The sequence below is a fragment of the Ailuropoda melanoleuca genome, chromosome 2 (genome assembly GCF_002007445.2).
Source record: "Ailuropoda melanoleuca isolate Jingjing chromosome 2, ASM200744v2, whole genome shotgun sequence".
Lineage (NCBI taxonomy): Eukaryota > Metazoa > Chordata > Mammalia > Carnivora > Ursidae > Ailuropoda > Ailuropoda melanoleuca.
This window is the reverse complement of record NC_048219.1, coordinates 68,189,480-68,213,699: the sequence shown is the minus strand read 5'-3', so window position 1 is coordinate 68,213,699 and position 24,220 is coordinate 68,189,480. Positions and strand designations below refer to the sequence as shown.

At 37.3% G+C, this 24,220-nt stretch overlaps 1 protein-coding gene across 1 annotated transcript in view; it reads left to right on the top strand.

Moving 5' to 3' along the window:
• The window catches only part of PLPPR5 (phospholipid phosphatase related 5), a 122,970-nt gene extending 100,644 nt beyond the window's left edge, over nucleotides 1–22,326 (top strand). The window contains 1 exon segment of the mRNA XM_034653968.1: nucleotides 21,296–22,326. Coding sequence (XP_034509859.1) covers nucleotides 21,296–21,328 — 33 coding nt within the window. The 3' untranslated portion in view covers nucleotides 21,329–22,326.
• The last annotated feature ends 1,894 nt before the right edge of the window (nucleotides 22,327–24,220 follow it).

The following is a 24,220-nucleotide window of genomic DNA, read 5'->3' as shown; positions in this document are numbered from 1 at the left end:
CAGTCAAAACTAGAGGCTCTGACGGCCAGGGTCACCGAGGCAGAGGAACGCGTTAGCGAATTGGAGGATGGGTTAGTAGAAGAAAAAACGAAAATAGAAGCTGGTCTTAAAAAAATCCACGCCCACGAATGTAGATTACGGGAGATTACTGACTCTATGAAACGATCCAATGTCAGAATCATCGGCATCCCTGAAGGGGTGGAGAAAAACAGAGGTCTAGAAGAGATATTTGAACAAATTGTAGCTGAAAACTTCCCTAATCTAGCAAGGGAAACAAGCATTCGTGTCCAAGAGGCAGAGAGGACCCCATCCAAGCTCAACCAGGACAAACCTACGCCACGGCATGTCATAGTGCAATTCGCAAATATTAGATCCAAGGATACAGTATTGAAAGCGGCCAGGGCAAAGAAATTTCTCACGTACCAAGGCAAAGGTATCAGGATTACGTCAGACCTGTCTACAGAGACCTGGAATGAGAGAAAGGCTTGGGGGGGCATTTTTAAAGCTCTTTCAGAGAAAAACATGCAGCCAAGGATCCTTTATCCAGCAAAGCTGTCATTCAGAATTGATGGAGAAATAAAGACGTTCCAAAATCGCCAATCATTAACCAATTTCGTAACCACGAAACCAGCCCTACAGGAGATATTAAGGGGGGCTCTATAAAGGTAAAAAGGCCCCAAGAGTGATACAGAGCAGCAAGTCACAACCGATACAAAGACTTTAAAGAGAAATGGCATCATTAAAATCATATCTGTCAATAATCTCTATCAATCTAAATGGCTTAAACTCTCCCATAAAACGCCACAGGGTTGCAGATTGGATAAAAAGACATGACCCATCCATTTGCTGTCTACAAGAGACTCATTTTGAACCCAAAGATGCATTCAGACTTAGAGTAAGGGGATGGAGTACCATCTTCCACGCAAATGGACCTCAAAAGAAAGCTGGAGTAGCAATTCTCATATCAGATAGACTGGATTTTAAACTAGAGGCCATAGAGAGAGATACAGAAGGGCACTATATTATTCTTAAAGGAAGTATTCAACAAGTGGATATGACAATTATTAATATATATGCCCCCAACAGGGGAGCAGCAAGATACACAAGCCAACTCTTAACCAAAATAAAGAGACATATAGATAAGAACACAGTAATAGTAGGGGACCTCAACACCCCACTATCAGAAATAGACAGAACACCCTGGCAAAAACTAAGCAAAGAATCAAAGGCTTTGAATGCCATACTCGACGAGTTGGACCTCATAGATATATATAGAACACTACACCCCAGAACCAAAGAATACTCATTCTATTCAAATGCCCATGGAACATTCTCAAGAATAGATCATGCTCTGGGACACAAAACAGGTCTCAGCCAATACCAAAAGATTGAAATTATCCCCTGCATATTCTCAGACCACAACGCTCTGAAATTGGAACTCAACCACAAGGAAAAACCTGGAAGAAACTCAAACACTTGGAGGCTAAGAACCATCCTGCTCAAGAATGACTCGATAAACCAGGAAATCAAAAAACAAATTAAACAATTTATGGAGACCAACGAGAATGAATACACAACGGTCCAAAACCTATGGGATACTGCAAAGGCAGTCCTAAGGGGGAAATACATAGCCATCCAAGCCTCACTCAAAAGAATAGAAAAATCTAAAATGCAGTTTCTATATTCTCACCTCAAGAAACTGGAACAGCAACAGAGGGACAGGCCTAACCCACTGACAAGGAAGGAGTTGACCAAGATTAGAGCAGAAATCAATGAATTAGAGACCAGAACCACAGTAGAGCAGATCAACAGGACTAGAAGCTGGTTCTTTGAGAGAATCCATAAAATTGATAGACCACTGGCAAAACTTGTCCAAAAACAAAGAGAAAGGACTGAGATTATTAAAATTATGACTGAAAAGGGAGAGGTCACGACCAGCACCATTGAAATTGCAAGGATTATTAGAAACTTTTATCAACAGCTATATGCCAAAAAACTAAACAATCTGGAAGAGATGGAGGCCTTCCTGGAAACCTATAAACTACCAAGACTGAAACAGGAAGAAATAGATTTCTTAAATAGGCCAATTAACTATGAAGAAATTGAGTCAGTGATAAACAACCTTCCAAATAATAAAACTCCAGGCCCAGACGGTTTTCCTGGGGAATTCTACCAAACATTCAAAGAAGAAATAATACCTATTCTCCTAAAGCTATTTCAAAAAATAGAAACAGAAGGAAAGCTACCAAACTCATTCTATGAGGCTAATATTACCTTGATCCCCAAACCAGGCAAAGACCCCCTCAAAAAGGAGAATTACAGACCGATTTCTCTAATGAATATGGATGCCAAAATCCTCAACAAGATCCTTGCTAATAGAATCCAACAGTACATTAAAAGGATTATCCATCATGACCAAGTGGGATTCATACCTGGGATGCAAGCATGGTTCAACACTCGCAAATCAATCAATGTGATACATCATATCAGATGCTGATTCTGATCAAAGGAGTTGCCTTAGTCTGTCCAGGCTGCTATAACGAAGTGCCATAGACTGGGGCCATCAACAATAGAAATTTATTTCTCAAAGATCTGGCAGCTGGGAAGTTCAAGATCAAGATGTCAGCAAACTTAGTGCTTGGTGAGGGCCTGTTTCCAGTGTCCTCATATGACAGAAGGAGTGAGGGAGCTCTCTGGGGTCTTTTTTATAAGGACACTAATCCCATTCATGAGGGCGGGACCCTCATGACCTAATCACTACCTTCAAGCCCTTACTTTCAAACAGCATCACATTGGGAATTAGGTTTCAACATGAATTTGGGGAGGACATAAACATTTAGTCTATAGCAGGGGTTATCTAACTATGCCAATGATTTACAGTGGAAAAGGGCTAATTGCTAGCCAGGCTGTCACTAAGAAAACTGTCCCCTTACCCCCACCCCCAGAAACATGCTGACCTTTCATCTGTGTCATTGCCTTTTATCTCCTCAGAGATTTATTTTGTCTATAACTAATGAACAAGGAGTACATTGACATTCCTTTCAGGGATCCTCCTGGGTCAAGTTGCATTCATCACAACAGCAAAGCACTGAACACTTTTGTCCTTTTCCTCTCTCTTTCCCTCTGCTTATTCTCACTCTAAGGCAAAATGCTGCCATTCAGATATGCATAGGTAAGCATATGCAAATAATAATGTGTGCATATGCATTATTGATTTTAACTGATGCTATACAGAAAATCTAAGGAAAGGAATGCTTTAACAAAAGAACAAAAAATTCTTAAATAAATATGAAGATAGAAGGGATTTGATAGAAAGTGGTGTATTTCTAATAGTTCTAAGAATTCATATCAACAGTTTTATTAAGGCAGTTAAGCCACCATAATCACTTATAGCTAATTTGGGATAATTTTGAGACTTAACTTAGTGAATATAACCAGGTATAAAAGATGCTTTTTGAGAAAATAATTGAGTTTCTATCTAAACCTAGGCATTATTTTTTCTTAGGTTTACATGATCTGATCAAATGAATCAAAGGGAATTCTCTTCTGCCAACAACAGAAAAGGGAAGATAATGATAGGGATAATTTACAAGATTACAGTTTTGTATTTTAGGTAAGGGACTTTTCACCAACCTGTACCACCCAAGAAGTTCATAGTGTAAAAGTACACCCTAATTAACAGAAGTATCACCTAAATGAAAGTGGTAAGCAGTGATGACAGTTCCAAAAATCTAGAAATGTCATAATGAGTGTGTATTATTACAGATGAAAATTACCATGTTTAATCCCCTTGGCTACTGCAAAGGAAAATAATATGCATAGAAAAATCCTAAGGAATTCACAGTGACCCAGAGAAGAATATGCTTTGACCTTTACAGTTACTGTTTTGCAGATTATAAAATCACAAGGGTCAAGGAGAAGCCTGAGCTGAAATTAAGGCAGAGTGGGGGTGGGGGCAGGAGATGGAGAATGGAGAGCCAGGCTTTTGAAGGTGGAAATCCTGAGTTTGAAACCTTTTTTGGCTACATAATAACTAGGTGGGATTAAACAAATTACTCCTCCTTACCTGAAAAACTGGTACAATAATGATTCCTTTGTCGGGTAACTGTTGGAATTAACAGATCACAAATAAACTTCTTGGCACATTGTAGGTGGTTAACACAAGTTAGTTTCCTCCTGCAACAATATGATTCCCTTAATAGGATTTTCATTTTATCTCAGACTAGGAAACCCCAATAGATATATTTCAAGGACGTAAAAGTTTGTACAGATTGTCTATGTCATACATAGCACATGTGGCAGAAAATATTATAGTATAAAATGTTGCATACATTAGTGTCATAGCAATAGCAAAACAATTTTGTGGTTTCTTGCCAAGACAAATATGATTATACATTACTGTGCGCTCTGTGATAAATTCCTTTGAGGTTTCAGAATGCTGTGCGTGAATAACTATGGCAATCTATTTAAGATTTAGTTGCTTTTCTATAATGCAAATCTTTGTTTTACAAAACTGCTGAACTGTAATATAAATGTTATATAGGACTTTGTCAAAACAACTTTATTAGTGATCAGATACTGGAAGAGTTAGTGGAACTAAATATATTCGTATGTTAGGCATTTTTTCCTCAGTCTAAGCTTTGAGCGCTTATGAAAAATATTTGAAGTAAATGAATGTTTACATGATGTACTCTGTTCTCATTTGTTAAACTTAATTTTGCTTAAAAAAAAAAGTCAGTTGAGAATGGAAGCTTAAAAATTCCAACAGGCATCAACATTTTAGGTTAGGAAAACTAGCGCATTCTGTTGTTATTTTGCCGTATGTCATTTTTCCTATTTATGCTCCCATATATTTAGTATTTGTTTTTCCACACTATTTATAAATCATAATATACTACACAAAGAATAAAAGACAGATATTTTTTCAGCTATCTAAATGGCCTTTTATAAAAGCATCTTTTCAGTAAATTACTTTTGAGTATAAACATAGCTTCTTCATCTCATTTGTGTGAATAAATATAGGGTTGATGACTGCATCTTTAAATTATGTGATTCTTGCAGTCATCAGTTAAGGAGAGAATAAAACAATGATGGATTAAAAAATCATTCCTGATGCACACACAATTAGTTACCCATTCATTCCCCTCTTGTCTCAGACTTGTTCCTGAACGGTGCACTGTCCTAGAGACCCTTACAGAGGAGGCCTTCAAAGTCAATCAGGAGCACCATGACACTAGGAAAATATTTGGTAGAGAAAATGTAAAATTTTATTTTATTAAAACTAGGAAAATAAACAATGAACTCATTCACAGTCTTATGAAGCAACCATAATTTTTCATTGTTTCTATAAAAGAAACAAGTAATTTGTGTATATTGTTTAAAATGTGAAAGTCTGGCAAGCAAAACAGACGTAGATGGAAAGTATCCATATCCCACCACAGTAATCACTGGGCATTTTTTCTTTTTCTTCTTTTTTAAAAAAAGATGTATTTATTTATTTATTTGAGAGAGGGTGCATGCATGTGCGGGGGCAGGGGTTGGAATCTCAAGCAGACTCCTCGCTGAGTGAAGAGCCCATTGCCTCAGCCCTAAGCCATTCTCCATCTCAGGTGATCATGACCTACCCCGAAATCAAGAGTCGGACACTCAACTGACTGAGCCACCCAGGTGCCCCTGGAAACACTTCTTAAGTAGCCTTGATGACCCCTTGATGAGTGTATGTGTGGATTTATGTACAGTACAGGATCTTCCTGGATGTTCTTTTCTGTAGCCTGCTTTTGCTCGGACAACAGTGTATCAAAGGTACAGTTACAGATCAATAAATATAATACTTATAACAAGCATAAGAGTAAAAGCTAATCTTTGGGAGAGCTTAATATGTGCCTGCAAGGAACTTCACACATAAAATATCATTTTATTTATTTTTTATTTTTTAAAAGATTTTACTGATTTTTTTGAGACAGAGCAAGAGAGAGCACAAGCTGTGGCAGGGGGTGGGGGGCAGAGGGAGGAAGAAGCAGACTCCCCGTTGAGCAGGGAGCCCTATTTGGGGCTCTATCCCAGGACCCTGAGATCATGACCTGAGATGAAGGCAGATGCTTAACCAACTCAGCCCACCCAGGTGCCCTCATTTTATTTTTTACAGAAACCATTTGAGTTTATCTTACTATTTCTGTTTTACAGAGAAAGAGACATAGAAAGGTTAAGTAACTTGCCCGAGGTCACACACCTGGTATGAGTTCTGAAATAAGAACACAGAATTGTCTTTTCTCTTTTCCATTTTCATGTCCAAAGATGTTTCGTATTTATCACTTCAGAGCTTAAACTCATAATCACTATGCTATATGATATTACACAATTACATTGAAAAAGTTCTAATTCATTTAAATTAACCATTACCTTTGTTAGGCATAGAGGATTCTTTCCACTTCCGATTTCCTATAATTATAAACAATATTAGGGTAAACATTTCTAAAGCAGATATCTTTTCAAGTTCTATTAATAATTTATTTAAGATATATTCATAGAAGTGGAAATGTTGAAAAAACAAGGATGAGTGCTCTTCAGGCTATTGGTGTGATTCATATCTTTATGTCCTCTCCAACAATGGAGAATATTATTTTTAATGATTTTCACCAGTCTTATAGGTTAAAAATAAATGTAGTACCTCATTTAATTTGTATTTTTAAATATCCTCCAATACATTTATTTTATATTTTTCTTCTGAAACAATGAAATATTGAAGCAATAATTCAATAATTGACAAACCAAACACTAGTACCACTTGGCCTTTAGACTTAATTCATATTGTAGCTAATGGCCTCAACATTTTTTGGGGTGGGTATTAAAGGCATTCTTTACATTCTACAAAATTCTCTCTTTTTATTTTTTATTTTTTTGCATACAGTTTTATGAGTTTTGTCAAGTACATGCCATCATCTAATCATCACCATAATCAAGTTATAGAACATTTCCATCACCCTAAAAAGTTCCTTCCTTTCCCTTGATGGTCAAACTCTTCCTTGAAGCCCAAACTCCTGCAAACGCTAATCTGTTTTCTGTTCCTATAGTTTTGCCTTTCCCAGAATGTTGTATAAATGGACACCCACAGTATGTAGCCTTTCGAGTCTGACTTCTTTCACTTGGCGTAATGCATTTGAGATTCATTCATGTTATAACCTACATTGGTAGGGGTTTTTTTTCCTTTTTATTGCTGAGTAGTATTCTGTCATATATATGTACCACAATTTTTTAATCCATTTGCCAATTGAAGGACATTGGAGTTTTTCACAATTATGAATAAAGCTGATATAAAAATTCATGTACAGATTTTTGTGTACATACATATTTTCCTGAATCTTGGATAAATACCTAGGAATAGGGATAGTGGTTTTATGGTAAATGTGTATTTACCTTTACAAAAGTTTTTCAATAGTACCTGTGTCGTGGCTCATGGTACTTATGGCTTTGAACAGTTCTGAAATGAATCTTGAGGTAGCTCATCTAAATTTTTACCTTCTGTTGAAATTACACAAGTTTTATTTATTTATTTACTTGTTTATTTATTTTAAATTTTTATCTTTTTTTTCAAATTTTTATTTAAATTCTAGTTAGTTAACAAATAGTGTAATGTTGGTTTCAGGAGCAGAATTTAGTGATTCATCACTTACATATAACACCCAGTGCTCAACACAACATGTGCCCAAAAAAGGGAAGTTTTAAAATGAGTTTTGATCAGCTCCTGGTGACACAAGAATTTGTCATGCACTTGATCCATTACCCACATCCTCTGATTCTTCTGTCAAGTAGCAGTGGGGTGCTTAGTTAGCAAATGCAAAGCATTTTAAGAAGTTAAAGAGCAATGAAATAAACAGGAATCCAATTACTTAGGTAGATTAAAATACCAGTATAAAACAAGTCCTGGGTACAATTTATGGAAGAGCTCCCTTTCTTATCATCATTTGTTATATACAGTATATATAGTATACCATATATATTATATATGTATAATATATATTGTATAATATATATATATTATATATGTATAATATATATAGTATATATATTTTATTTTTATATGTACTATATATAGTATATATATTTTATTTGTAATTAGATTTGTAATATATGAGCTATGTAACAAATACCAAATAAGAAGCACTATGGTGCATTTCCCAGGGTTCATGTGCTTACAGTCTAGTGGGGAGATCAATAATCTTATAAGCCAATATGGAACGGGGTGGTGATGGTTATGCTGGGGGAGGGCATAAAGGGAGACATACCCAAACTTAGCAATGCTTGCAGCAGCCCCTGAAGGGACATCTGAAGGACCGTTAGCCAAGGGAGGAGGAGAGAGAAGAATGTTCCAGGTGGAGGAAACAGCTTGCATGAAGATTTTGTGGCAGGAGAGATAAGAGCACAGAGGCAAGAGACTTGGGGATGCCATTAAAGAGTGTTCAGGTGAGGTCCAGAATGAGGGTAAAAGAAATAGAATTGAGAAGGGGCAAGAGGGGCTGGAGCAGATGAACAGATAAGTGGTTGGTAAATTTCAAAAATGGTTAAAGAAACTTTGTAGTACGTAGGAGGTAGGACAGGAGGTAAATTGGGGTTTTACGTTTCTGATGTCGTTGGTGTCTGGGAATGTAGTCGTGAGTGTGTGCTACAAGCGTGATGGACAGGTCGTGAGAGTTAGGGAGGTTAAGGAACCACAGATAGAGAACGTGGATACCCACATCCACCAAGGACATAAGTCCATTAATATTACTAGACTCACACGGAGCTTCACGTTGTGCTGGGAAACTTTGAGTTCCAGTAAAACCGAGTCTTTGCTGCGGATCTCAACACCTTTACGCACCGTGATGCTCTAAGCAAGGAATACAATGTGCAGTTATTCCCAGAAATTTTTGAACACAATGATTTTATTTTGGGAGGAGTCGTTCAGGATTACTGCTTTCTAAGGCAGGGCTCTTTTTACCAGAGGAATGGTAGCATTTTTCAAAAGACTTTATTTTATATACCTGGCAGTGTTTACATTGCTAATCAAGCACTCTACTACACCTTGAGGCGTGGTTCGCAGATTGGTGTACAAGGGAATCCGTTGCTTACAGCATTTGCACCAAGTGTGCATTTCTGGGATACGCGCCCGGAGACTCAGATCCAGGAGGCCTAGGCAAGCTTGGGCCCGGGGATCTGTAGCATATTAGCCACTCAGGTGACGTGGGTACGGAGCCAGCAGTTGGCCTGCATCCAGCTGGGCCTGCAAACCTTCCGAAGCAGTTTTCAACATTGACTACATATTAGAGTCATCTGGAGAGCCTTTAAGACTTCCACTGACCAGGCCAGGCCTCAGACCAGTTAAGTCCAAGTCCCTGGTGTTGTGTCAGTGTTTTTTTAAAGCCCCCAGGTGATCCCAGCATGCAGCCAAGATCAACAACTTGTGCTCCTAAACAGCCACGTAGAAAGACTTAAATCCGGGGCTCCTCGGGACTTGGAAATACTTCATAAGATCTATAGCTAACGCTCCCTTAAAAGCCCGGCCCGCCTCTGGTTTAATTAGCTTATCAGTGAAAGCCACCGAGAGAGTTCTCTTTTCTCTAGAGACCGAGACGATTCTCTAACAACTAAGCTTTTAGCCCCTGTCTCCAAATAGCACAAAAAAGAAATTCCTGAGCTAATGTCAGTCTCTGAACTGAATAGAGAACCACAGTAAAGGAAGACATGGTTCAGAACAATCTTCTTTCTCAATTTTGGGTTTATCACATTTCAGCGTTTATGTCATCTCCCCAAGTTCTTAAAACATGAAATTGTTGAACACGAATTTTTCAATCTGTTTCACAGCCTAACTTTGAAGTTCTCTAGTAATTTCTTCTCGGGAGGATCTAACATTGTTTCTCTCTCACTGAAACTACCTCCTGCCAGGAGCACTGAATGTGACAATGTAGGGTCCTAGAGCACACACGGCAAGCCTGACTCCTTTGACTCCTTCTCTCTTCTGCTCAGTTTGTTTTCCTCAAGGGACACAGTGAACAAACAAAGGAAGCAAATAGCAAAATATAGAGGGCCGATATTTAGGAGTATGGCCTTCATCTAGCCTCCCCTGGTAAAATGTAGGCTGCCTGTCTACAGCATCAAATCGTTATTAGAGGTTTCCTTATCCTACACTCAGTGCTAGACTTTTTCAGGCTTCAAAATCTTTTATATTTGAGGGGAAAATAATATGTATTTGGTTACACAAGCAGGGTCTTGGGCAGCCCTTCTAATCAAAGATGAATATTTCTGCAGCGCGATATAGAGGATAAATTACCTCACAGCAATTCAGGGTGGGTTTCGCCACCAGAAGAGTTTGCACCAATCTTACAAGAAACATTTGGTTTTACAGTTTGTATGGATGTTAGAACCGTAGACAATAGCATTGTGAAATTCCAACCAGTTATAAGGTACATACATTGATTTCTTTCTCTTTGTACTTTTTCCTTCTCTTTTTTCTTTTACTTTTTATCTTGCCCCACCTTTATAGACAATTATAGATTTTTGACTAGAGACAAGGACCTTGGTGCATATAATCTCACTAAATAAGAATCCATTGCCAAGAGATATTATTATTTCCATTTCACAGATGAGAAAGCTGGGGCTCTGAGAGGTTCAACTGCTTGTGAACATTTCAATTGCTATGGAACCCACCTTCCATATTGACATTCATACTACCCGGCAGCAGCGTCCACTGTACCCACAGCCTCCTTACCAATAGAGCCAAAGACAGAAATCACTGAATTGAAGACATTGTATGCATAGATCTCCTTTTATGTTTCAGTTAAACACCTAAGCTGATTGCTTAGCAACCTCCTATTAAAACACAAAAGCTGTTTATAGTCACCTTGAAAGAAAGAAACTGGAGTAGTATTTAACCTCAGCATTTGGTCTACTGATATAACAACGTAGAACTTTCAGTAAACTAGTCCTTTGTCCAAGTAAGTCCGTATTAAATAAGCATTTAAATAATGAATCAAACACATTTTGTAGGTGTCCCGAACTCAACCAATTGAGAATGGTCAAGAAGAAAATTCACAGGGACGGTCCTTTAAAGACTGTCTCGCAAGGCTCTTCAGCTGGATACTGGGAATAAACCACTGCGAACGTCTTCGATTAAGGCAATAAACGTATGTGCGCCAGAGCGCACTAATGTTGCAGTTGGGTTGTGAAGCTAAGCCAAATACAGAAAATGTCCTTCTGTGCAGGTTTCTAGTCCATCCAAAACTCTAAGTATTTGATTGTTGTTGTTACTGTTATTATTTTACCTTTCAAATGTTTTTAAAATTTTTTTATTGATTTTTCACTTAACAGAAATTTGTCATTCCTCAACCAAATAGCCCTTAATAATAATGGCCTTTTTGTTTTCCTAGTTGAAGTGCTCTTTTTGCATTTCCCTTGTATTTTTTTAAAGGGACATGGTGCGTGGCATGTCTTGTCAGGTGACAAGTCATTGCCGCATTGTCATAAGTTGATGATAGTTTTGTTTTAAATAACATTTTTTAAAATAACAGTACAATTTCTACAAAGGGAAGTGTAGAATAAATAGTAAAATAGAGACTTCTATGTAGAATTTAGAGTTTCAAAAATTGACATACTACATGAACATTAGAATTTACCAAATTTAAGAATCCAAAACTACTTTTCAGAAACAAGTACTCGTTTTCCCATGGGCCCTCTGCACTCAAGGACTGGATTCAGTATTTTGCACCCTGATTTGCTGTGGACTTGAATGAACACTTCCTAATGGATGTAGCACATTTTAATCTTCAACTCTCTGGGCTCGAGCTCTGCCATCTCTACTATATGCCTCTGTATGTGTAGTTGCAAAAAGCAGTAATTGCACTGATCAATTATCTGACCACTTTCTTTGTGTGACTCTGAATTAAACTTCTATGCATGAGTTTTTAGTTCGCCTACTACATGTTTGCAGTATTATCTACTAATAGGATTTAGTATTGGGAGATTAAGAATTCAGCCAGATTAAAAAGAGAAACCTCTTGTTACCTGGTTTGCCTCATAAGAAGTCCATTACTCAAGACAGGTGACCTGAAAATAATAGCTACAATGCTGGCTTTTTGTATTACTGAGAAAAATGCTGACGGGAAGTGAGCACTGCCATAACTTCCTGCATAAGAATTACGTCATTTGTATATTTCAAATTATGCATTTACATATGTCGCTAATGTAACTTTTATAACATAGAATCAGTGTCTTAGGGATGGTAAGAACCTTAAATAATTACCCTTGCTTTTTCTCTAGATTCCTTCAGGGAAAATCACCCCAATGCTAGAAGAGAACTAGTCTTAGTTTTTAAATCTTCCTGAGATAAGTAATCCATCTCCCTCATTCTGTGGTGTGGGTTCATTTGCTCTTAGACAGTGAAATTAATGAACAGATGGCCCCCGTGCCCTCTGTATACTCCTTTCATGTACTTAAAACCTATTATTAAATTTCCCCTTAACTTTCTCTTCCCTTTGTACAGTCACTTTAATGTTTTATTTTCATCTGTTTAATCTCTCTGCTTACGCCAACCTTAAATGATAAGCCCCGAGCAGAATTGTTCTAATTCCAGTCAAATAGAAAAAAAATCATCTCAGAAGCTAAAACTTAAGTGTGATGTAAAACTAAAAGGGTGCTAATTGGAAAAAAGTGGGAGACTTGGGATCTAAAAATGGAGTCAGTCTGGAAACGGCAGTTTAACTTGGTAATGACTTGGCATAATGGAAAGGGTAATATTGTCTGGACTCGATGGGTAATGAAACAAAAACCTAGTGGCCACCAAAACATGACTTTAAATGCCCAGACTGACCCCAGTATTTCCTAGCACACTTAGAGTTACACACCCATTGCCTTATTTCTAGTGCCCCTATGTCCCTGTTCGGGACAATCCCAATTTCAGTCTGTTGTCCACTGTGTATTATTAGCAACCCTCTTTCCTGGGTTAGATGATAACTTGCAGGTTGTCCTCCGGTCATTGCACATTCTTGGTCACTCTCTTCCGCTTGCACTTGTCTCTTGGCTTTTCCTCTGCTTCTGTCCTGCTTTGCATCAACTATTAGTGATTTGTTTCTGATACTTTCCCTGTTCTATGAATGTCTTTTAATATTTCAGTTCTACCTTCGAAGGTGACAGTTGTCTCCTTCACTTAGGCTCATCTTCAGCAAATTTAATGAGCTGTGTGGACACTTGATTATCTAGGTCAAGGGAACACTGACACTTAGGTCAGTGGCCTACAGGACACCATCTATTTTCTCTCTTTTTGTCTTCTTTCCTTTATTTCTGTTGTCACTTTTTCACTCCTTCCCTACTCACCGCTGCCACTGACTGGTTAATCTTCAATTTATATCTTAACATCTTTCAAGCAACCACTATGTGCTAGGTCCTGTCCAGAGATATTATGTTCCTGCCAGGTTTGTACTGAAACACTGTGTATCGTGTTGTATTTTCTCAGTCCACAGGTTTCAAGTCCCTATGGGGCCACTGGAAATAAAATTATGATGTACTGTTTGCACAGTTCTGATGGCTTTTATTCTATCAAAGCACATCATAAAACTCTGACTATCTTTTTTTGTCCTACAGTCATGCTTGTGCTTTTGCAAGAGAAAATCAAGAAAACTCAGAGATGAGTTGCCGAGTTCCCCACATTTTTGCCATGCGTTTTTAAAGTGAGAAATTACAGTTTCTACAGTGTTCTTGGTAGTTAGTGAAAAAAACAGTGTGTTCTGCTCACTACTGATTCCTTATGGTACTGTTTTTCTCTAGGTTTCAGTGGGCCAGACCTGGAAAATAATGCCAGTAGCACTAGTCAATGGTGTTTTTCTGTTTCTGGGTTAATATGCCTAAATTCAGTGAAAATGAGTTTTCATTTCTTCACACACATTTTGTAGGTGTTTTAACTAGTTAAGACACTTTAACTTGAAAAAAAACAACACACGTGGAAGAAATCTCATGGCGTCCGTTCATTACATGAAATTCTATTCATGATGTCTTTGACTTTTGAGGAGTCAATAGAGAAACTACTAAGAAAAACACTTAAAGCAGGTAATATGATAGTAAAATCCTTTTATGAGGCAGCTGTTGTGGGCTGGGGCTGTCAAGTATGTTACGTCTTGACATAACCCTGTATGTAGCATTATTAATTATGTCATATCAATTTTCCACTGCAGTATTTCAGTGGCCATGATTTGGCCTGCTGCGTGTCTAACTCCATTTACATATCAGCCCTTCCAGAGGGTTTTTGGGTACATAGCTTTTTTGCTTTTAAGGAGGTGGAGAAGGAGAAGGAGGAGAAAGAGGAGAAAGCCCTGTAAGGCATCCTCTGATTGAAGTAAACAACAGAGATTGTGGTCTGTAGTCTGGATTCATGAATTCAAAACTGAAGTGTTTGGAGTGATGTCACCATGATGACAACACAGGTTGCTCCTGACTTTGCTCCCCCCACAAGAAGAACAACTAAGAACTGTTTAAGAACAAGACACCACTGAGAGAATCCCAGAAGACAGGAGTGAGGCTGAAGCACCCCCCTGTGCCACAGAGACCGAGACAGACTGTACTACAAGCGTAAGGGAGGCAGCTACGTGTTGGCCCTGTTGCCCCTTTTGAAGGCAGCACAGCACCACCTGGAGAGCTCTCCCCTGAGCCTTCAGTTCCTCCAGTGAGCAAAGAGAACCCAAAAAGGACAAGCACCTCCCCCCAGCATTGCGGGTTGTTTGTAGGAGTTGCTATTCTGATCTCACACCATGGAAATTGCAGGGAAATTGGCAGGCTCAACCACTGGGAATCCGTGTGTGATGGAGAAGTGGGGAGGGGCTTGCAACAAGATCTTGGCAGACCGAATTCATACCTGCAATGACCAACTAGTTATCCCAACCAGCAGTTTTACTCATCCACACGACCACATTGGGCTGCACTCTGACTGGGGAACTTGGCAGCATGCGAATCTGCCTAATCCGGATCCTCAAACAAGGAGTTTTGCCAGCCCCAGAGCCTGGTTTCCCCACACCCAGGTAACGAGCTAAGTCACAGCCTCACCTACTATAGAGAGTGTCTTCCAGCCCCCTCAGTCCAGAAGGGCTGGCGACAACTCCCGTAAGCAGTATGGCCCAGCGGTGCTTGAGAGGTGGGCAGGCGGACCAGATAGAAAGCCAACACTGGGCATGGAGCGTTCCTGGGCTCTCCGCAGGCAGGGGGATACATTCATAGTTAAGACTGAGGGTAGCTCTGTCCCTCCCAAGCAGAGAGCAGGTTTGAGAAATTGAGAGTAGCCTGCAGTGCCTCTTCCCCTCCTGTCCAGGCCAGGAAGCAGCGACATAACTTCACGGGCTGTTGAGAGGGTCATTTGGCACTCCGAAGAGTGTCTTCTGCCACAAGCAGAAGGACTACAGACAACTTGAAGCTATGCAGCCCAGTAGCATTAGAGAGACAAGAGGCAGGCAGGCAGAGCTGATAGTCTGCAGAACAAAACCACTGGTATGTTAGGTGAGGGAACTTGGGGTACAGGTCAGCTTGAGTTAAGACAACAAATAGAGCTTTACCAACTACAGAGCTACTTCTCCTGCTGTGTCCAGGCAGGGAACCTAATTCATACCCAACTCATCACTGAATACAGCCTTCAGCCTGTCCAACTAGGGACGAATGGCAGGCTCCACCTGCCCAAGGACTTTACCAGCAGACACACACAGAAACCCAAACTGAGCTGACTGGTGAAGAACTGTCTAGGCCAAATCAAACCTGTAAAGTCTGCAAGAGGAGCCCAATTATTTAAATGCACAGATACCAACATAAGGAATCGAGGATCACAAAAAAACAGGTAAAAATGGCACCACCGAAGGAAACTAATAAAGTTCCAATAAATATCTCTAAAGAAATAGAGATCTAGGAGCTGTCAAAGAATTCAGAATAACCCTCTTAAGGATGTTTAGTGAACTACACATTATAATTAAATAAAGTCATAGTTAGATTCTGCTATATGGTAATAGTGGTATATAATTCGCTTAAAACCCTAGTTTAAAAGTTAAAAAAAGAACATGGTAAAAATAACCATAATGACAATAATCTGTTTTTACACCATATAAAACATGTAACTTGTATTAGCGGTAACCTAAAATGTAAAGGAAAGGAAAAATAAAAGTGTAAAGTTTATAAATTCTATTCAAGTTAAGTTGTTACCAGTTTAAAATAAGTTATAAATTTAAGCTATTTTATGTGTGCCTCAAGGTAACCACAAGGGAAAATTCTGTAGAAGTTACATGAAGGAACACAATAAAGAAGTTAAAGCGTACTGGTACCAAAAGGCATCAAAACACAAAAATGACAGCAAGAAAAAAAAACATGGAACAATGGATCTATTAAAAAACCAACAAAATGGCAATAATAAGTTTTTACCTATCAACAATTACTTTAAAAATAAATGGATTAAGTTCTACAATTAAAAGACATAGAATGGCTGAGTGGATTTTTAAAAAAATAGATACAAATAGATGCTGCCTATAAGAGATTTACTTTAGCCTTAAAGACACTCATAGACTGAGAGTGAAAGGGTCAGAAAAGACATTTCAAGCAAACAGTGATTTAAAAAGAGCAGAAGTAGCTCTGCTTACATCAGACAAAATAGATTTTAAGGTATAAGTGGTAAAAAGAGACAAAAAGTCATTATATAATGATAAAGGGGTAAATACATCAATAAGATTTAACAATTGTAAGTATTTATACACCCAACATTGGAGCACCTAAATATATAAAGCAAAAACTAATAGAGCTAAAAGTAGAAATAAACAACAATACAATAATAGTTGGGGACTCTAATACTCCACTCTCAACAATGGATAGGTCTTCCAGACAGAGAATCAATAAGCAAACAGGAGATTGTAATACTAGAGACCAAATGGACCTAAAAGATATATGCAGAGCATTTTATCTGACAACAGCAAATTGCACACTCTTGTCAAACACACATGGAACACTTTCTAGGACAGACTATATGTTTGGCCACAAAACAAGTCTTAGCAAATTCAAGAAGATTGAAGTCATACCACGTGTCTTCTCTGACCACAATGGCATGTAACCAGAAATACATATAACCAGAATCAATAACAAGAAGAAAACTGGAATTCATGGACACATGGAAATTAAATAACACTTCCCAGAACAACCAATGGATCAAAGAAGAAGTCAAAGAAGGAGTAAAAAAGTTTCTTGAGACGAAAGAAAGGGAAATGCAACATACCAGTACTTGTGGGATGCAGCAAGAGCAGTTCTTAGAGGGGAGTTCACAGCAATAAATGCCTACCTTAAGAGACAAGAAAAATCCAAATAAATAACCTCTCACTTTAAAGAAGGAGAAAAGGAAGAATGAACTGAGCCCAAAGTTACAGAAGATTGGAAATAATAAGGATTAGAGCAGAAATAAATGAAATAAAGAACAGAAAAACAATAGAAAATATTAGCCAAATTAAGAGTTGTTTCTTTGAAAAGATAAACAAAATTGACAACCCTTAGCTAAACTAATGGAGGAAAAAAGAGAAAGGACCCAAATCAACAAAATTATAAATGAAGAAGACATTACAATGGATATCACAGAAACTTAAAGAATTATAAGAGCTACTGTGAATAACTGTCTGCCAACTTACTGAGACTGAATTGGGGGAAACAGAAAATCTGAACAGACCAATCATTAGAAAGGAGATTGAATCAGTAATCAAAAATCTCCCAATGGTGAAAAGCCCAGGACCAGATGGTTTCACTGGTGAAGTTTACCAGACATGTAAAGAATTAACACTAATCCTGAAATTCTTCCCAAAACATCAAAGAGAAAGAAACACTCTGAAACTCATTTTATAAGGTGAACATTATCCTGATACTAATCAAAAACAGATTAAGGCCAATATCCCTAATGTCTATACATGCTAAAATTCTCAATAAAACACAGGCCTACTTCATTTTATCGTGCTTCTCTTTCTTGCAGTTCTCAGATACTGTGATTTTTACAAATCAAAGGTTTGTGGCAACCCTGCATCAAGCAAGTCTATCAGTGTTGCTTTTCCAACAGCATTTGCTCACTTCATGTCTCTGTCTCACATTTTGATAATCCTCACACTCTTCCAAACTTTCTCATTATGATCATATTTGCTATGTTGATCTGCAGTCATGCTATGACCCACTGAAAGCGCAGAGGATGGCTTGCATTTTTTGGCAATAAAGTATTTCCGAGTTACGGTATGCACATTGTTTTTTAGACATAATGCTCTTGCATGCTTAATAGACTACAGTAGAGTATAAGTATAACTTTTATATATACTGGGAATCAAAAACATCATTTGACTTGCTTTATTGTGACATTTATTTTGTTGTGGTTGTCTGGAACCAAACCTTCAATATCTCTAAGGCATCCTTGTCCTAGTAGTACATTAAAAGGATCATTCACCATGAACAAGTGGAATTTATCCCTGGGATGCAAGGATAGCTCAACATATGCCAATCAATCAGTATGATACATCACATTAATAGAATGAAAGGAAAGAATCATATGATCATTTTAATAGACACAGAAAAACATTTGACAAAATTCAACATCCCTTCCTGATAAAACTCTTAACACATTAGGCATAGAAGGAACATATGTCAACATGATAAAGGCCATATATGCCAAGCCCACAGCTAACATCAGACTCAGTGGTGAAAAGTTGAACATTTTTTCTCTAAGATCAGGAGCAAAACCAAACACTGTTAGATCTAAACAATGAGTTTAGTAAAGTTGCAGAATACAAAATTAGCATACAAAAATAAGTAGCATTTCTATACACTAGCAATGAACTTTCTAAGAAAGAAAGAAATCAGTTCCATTTACAATAGCATCAGAGACAATAAAATACTTAGAAATAAATTTAACTAAGGAGGTCAAAGATCTCTACTCTGAAAACTATGAGACACTGATGAAAGAAATCAAAGAAGACACAAATAAATGGGCAAGTATCCCATGTTCACAGACTGGAAGAACTAATATTATTAAAATGTGAATACCACTACCAAAAGCCATCTATAGATTCAATGCAACCCCTATCAAGCTTCCAAAGTCATTTTATATAAACTAAATAAAATTTATATGGAACCACAAAGACCCCGAATAGCCAAAGAAATCCTGAGAAAGAAGAAAGAATGAGACATAAAAACAGACAAAAAGACCAAAAGAACAGACTCCAGAGCTGAGAAATAAACCCAAGCATATACAGTCAACTGATATTTGACAAGGGAGCCAAGAATACTCAATTGAGAGAAGATAGTTTTTTTTTAATAAATGCTGCTGCTATTATAATTGGATATTTGCATGTAAAAAGAATGAAACTGGACCTCTACTTAACACCACTTACAAAAATTAACTCAAAATGGGTTAAGTACTTAAATGTAAGGCCTGAAGCCATGAAAATCCTAGAAGAAAGCATAGAAATAAATTTCCTTGAGGGGTCTTGATAATGATTTTTTTAATATGACACCTAAAGTATAAGTAGCAAAATCAAAAATAAGTGGGACATCACACTAAAATCTTCTGCACAGCAAAATAAACCATCAACAAAGTGAAAAGACAGCCTATGGAATTCGAAAAAATATTTTCAAACCATATATCTGATAAGAGGTTAACATCCAATATATATAAAGAACTCATACAACTTAATGGCAAAACACAAATAACCTAATTTAAAAATGGGCAAAGGACATGAATAGACATTTATCCAAAGAAGATATATGAAAGGCCAACAGGTATATGAAAATATGCTCAACATTGCTAGTCATTAGGGAGATGCAAATTAAAACCACAATGAGATATCACCTCATCCCTGCTGGAATGTCCATCATCAAAAAGACAAGGCATAACAGATGGTAGGATTGTAAATTGTTGCAGCCTTTATGGAAAACAGTATGGAGAATCCTCAAAAAAATTAAAAATAGAACTATCATGTGATCCACCAATTCACTTTTGACAATATATCCAAAGGAAACAAAAACACTAACTCAAAAAGATATCTGTACCTGATGTTGATAACAGCATTATTTACATAGCCAAGACATGGAAACAACCTAAGTGTCCATTGATAGATGGATGGATAAAAAAGCTGTGGATCGAGCCCCGCATCAGGCTCCCTGCTCTGCTGGGAGCCTGCTTCTTCCTCTCCCACTCCCCCTGCTTGTGTTCCCTCTCTCACTGGCTGTCTCTCTCTGTCAAATAAATAAATAAAATCTTAAAAAAAAAAAAAAAGCTGTGGTATATGTATATACAATGGAATATTATTCAGCCATTAAAGTGAAGAAATCCTACCATTTGTAACAACATGGATGGACCCTGAAGGCATTATGCTAAATAAAATAAGTCAGATAGGGAAAGAGAAATACCATATGATCTCACTTATATGTAGATTCTAAAAACAAAAACAAAAACAAACCCTAAACTCATGCACAGAGAGAAAAGATCAGACTTGGGTTATCCCAGGTGAAGAGTGTGTGGGGAGGGGGAATTGGGGGAAGGTGGTAAAAAGATACAAAATTCCAGCTCTAAAGCAACTAAGTATTAGGACTGTAATGACCACCATGATGACAATAGCTAACACCACTGTATGACATATAGGAAAGTTCTTGAGAGCGTAAACCCAAAGTGTTCTCAGCACAAGCGATTTTTTTCCCCTTTTTTCCCGTTCTTTTAGTTGTATCTATACAAGAAGATAGATGATAACTAAACATATTGTGGTTATCATCTCACAACATGTAAATCGAACCACCATGCTGTATGCTTCAAACTTATACAGTGATGTATGTCAATTACTTCTCAATAAAACCGGAAAACAAATGAAGTGTTTAAGGAGATCTTTGTCAACCAGCAAAAGCCTTTCAGTCGGAGCATTTCACTAACTGGTTGTAGGCCATCTGTCTCACAGGGAGCAATGACTCTGAATCTCCAACACGCAGCATTAAAGTACCATTACCAGTGAGCAGAATACTAACATGTGTGGGATTGCCATTTTCATCTCTCCAAATTTCGGTGTTAATTGTGAATATCACACCTTAATCTGTTTGGTGAATTAAGAATATTGAATAAAATATATAATTAGCAGTTAAACGTATGTAATAATACATAGAACTTAAATGTATGTTTCTGCAACTAAAACATCAATGGGCTGCAGATTTCCATTAAGCTAATGATCATCTGTAAAAGCACTATATACCTTCCAAAGCCAATTTTCCCAGGACTCTGATGTTGAAATTCCTTTCTCTTTTTCAGAACCACATCACCGCCTTTGCAGAAGTCACATGATATTGATGCGGATGGTTTGTCACTGCATTGGACATCGTCCCTTGTCACCATCCATTCATAACACCCAAAGTTTGTTTGATGACAACAGAAGTTTATAAAGTTGTCTAATAATTTTTATAATTTTAAAATCAGTGTCAACTTATCTGTTTCCCCCACTAGACTGTGAGCTCCTCAAGGGCAGGACTGTGTCTTTCTTCACTGTATCCCCAGCACCTACAACAAAGCCTCGCACAAAGTAGGTGTTAAATAAAATGTGACGACCCAATGAAAAGATGAATTCTTAAATAAAACATTCACATTAGTTTCTCACAGAATCACCGATACTATGTGAAAGGAAACCTTTACACAAGTCATCTTGTATAAGAAATCCTTCCATTTGGGGCTAGTTAAGCTTTTTAGTTTTTCCTAGATCTATTCAGCAGTATATCACATTTCATTTGAAGCGGACTTTGAAAGTCATGGGGGTTTTATGTTACTATTCAGCATGACATTATTTCCATTCTAACAAATTTCAGTGTGTGAAATTACTTTACTTTTAGAAAGTATGTTCTATACTAAAATAATGTTTGCACATAATATTATGCTATATTTCACTTAAAATACCATTCATACTATACATTCTAAGACTGGTGCTTCTGCTTTTGAAGGGGAAAATGCCAATTTTTACTGTAATAAGTAATGTATCATAATTAAAAATTATTTATTTGGACTTTTGTTCCTGACAATTGTGGTTTAATTGTTGACTTGTAGCTTTTGAATGCAGGCAGTGCATTTTAAGTGACAAAATCTAGCAAAGGTTCCTATGTATTGAGCAATTTTCCCTGATAAAAGTGTCTCAAGAGGGGGAAAGGCTCCATTCTTAGGCTTTTTACTCGTCAAAATTCCATATAACTTAAACAGGAAGGAACCACACTCTGACACAGAAGTCTATCAATGCCAGAAATGTGGTTAAAATGCATTTTACTTTGCATTTGTGTAATACTTTATAGTTTACGAGATACATTTTCATTTATAATTTTACTTGATCCTTACAGTAACCCTGTGTGATCATTGAAAATGGCTTTAAATGAGAAAAATAAAGCCAGGGCAAGGTAAATAATGTGCCCAACTCCATACAACTGGTAGGAGGTGGTTAAAATTTAAATTCAGGTTTTCTGATCCCAAACTAATATTCTCTTCTAATACACCACAGCTATCATATCATTTTGGACACACTGAAATCTTTCAGAGGTCAGTAGAGTCCTGGACAACTACCTATGATTTTAAAAAATGAAGAAATACCAAAATAGAGTTATAAGAGCCATGGTATATTTTAAATATTTATGTTTTAAGAACGAACACTTCTCAAATTTGCAACTGTATGTTAGCCTATTTTTAATTTTCTTTAAAAATAATGTCAAGAGTCTAGATGTGAGGTCTTTTGTAAAGTCCAAACCTAAATCAGGTATCTCTTCTGCAGCCCTCACCCCTACACTCTAAACCCCACCCCTCAGGAGACATACCTCACACTGAGCATATGAAATTAAGGATGAAACCATGTCAATATTTGGAAGATGAACGGGCTATGATTTCACCATTAAATGCACTCTTCTACCATAACTTCACAATCTTTAAAGCCACCCTGAGTAGCTTTGTCTTATATGAGCAGTAGTTAATTGACGGAAATAAATATTCCTCACCTTGACAATAAAAAAAAAAAAAACTTTAAATTTTCTCTATAATTTCAACAGAAATTAGCAAATAAATATAACCAAAGACTTGTCCATTATTCCCCAAATAGATTTTACTTGCTCTTTGCCATCGCTATGGGAGTTAAAACACTTTCTGAAGGTCCCAAAGCAGAAAAATCCCCATTTCTACCAAATCAGACTTCTATAGCAATTCAACTCTGTTGGAAATTTTAAACACGAGAAAGGTTAGAATACCTTGATCCTCTTTAACGACCTTTTTAGGCAATAACAGTAATAGGGAGTTCACTTACAGGGAACGGAGGTGAAAAGGATGATTATAATGTCTTCGGAGGCAGGATTACCAGTAAGACTCTGGAGTTAAATTAGTTCTATAGGTTCTAGAATCAGTTTTCCAAGGAGTCAATTTGGAATGTTTTTCCTGTTGGAAGCCTTAGATATATATTCATTTGTAAATGTTGTGTCTTTGCACCTTGTTAAACCAGGTCCAAATGCAGGAGTTATATACATTTCTCAGAAACCCAGATTTGATCCAGGATCGGAGTAAGGTCATCTCTAATATTAAATGTCATGGGCCCAAGATTGTGCATTGAATGATCCTGCCATGATGGAAATTCAGAAAAATAAAAAGATACACATGCATAGGGCAAAAAGCCAGCAAAGAGCCCTGAACCATGATGCTATAACTGCGAATAATGAAAAACACCTTTAAGAAAATATGAATCTGTAAATATGTACATATCTAGTCTAGTAAAATCAGGCAAACACCTACTTTTCTGATAAAGACATCTTTTTATTCTATTTACTCGGGGCCCAGGTCAGTATAAATTGGTCAGCCTGAAAATTTTAGTAGTCTCTGTTTGCATGGCAGAAATTCTGCACATGTTTTCTCTGATTCCTAAGATAATTTAAAAGGCTCTTTTATGTTAAAAGAGAGGTGAACCTTCTTTGACAGACTTGGTCTTTTCCACTTCTAACTGGGCCTCTCTTTTCTCAGGATCTATCCTAGCCAAATATCACAGTTACATTTACCATACAGTTTCCTTTGTGAAAGAGCAGTAGGGGAGGACATAATTCTCTGCTGTGTATTGTATTTTTCAAATAAAATTTTAAAAATTAAAAAAAAATTATTTGTTGTTTTGGGGGGGTAAATCCTTTCTTGGGGTAGACAAATAAATAACACTTGTGTGATGGCAGAAGGATT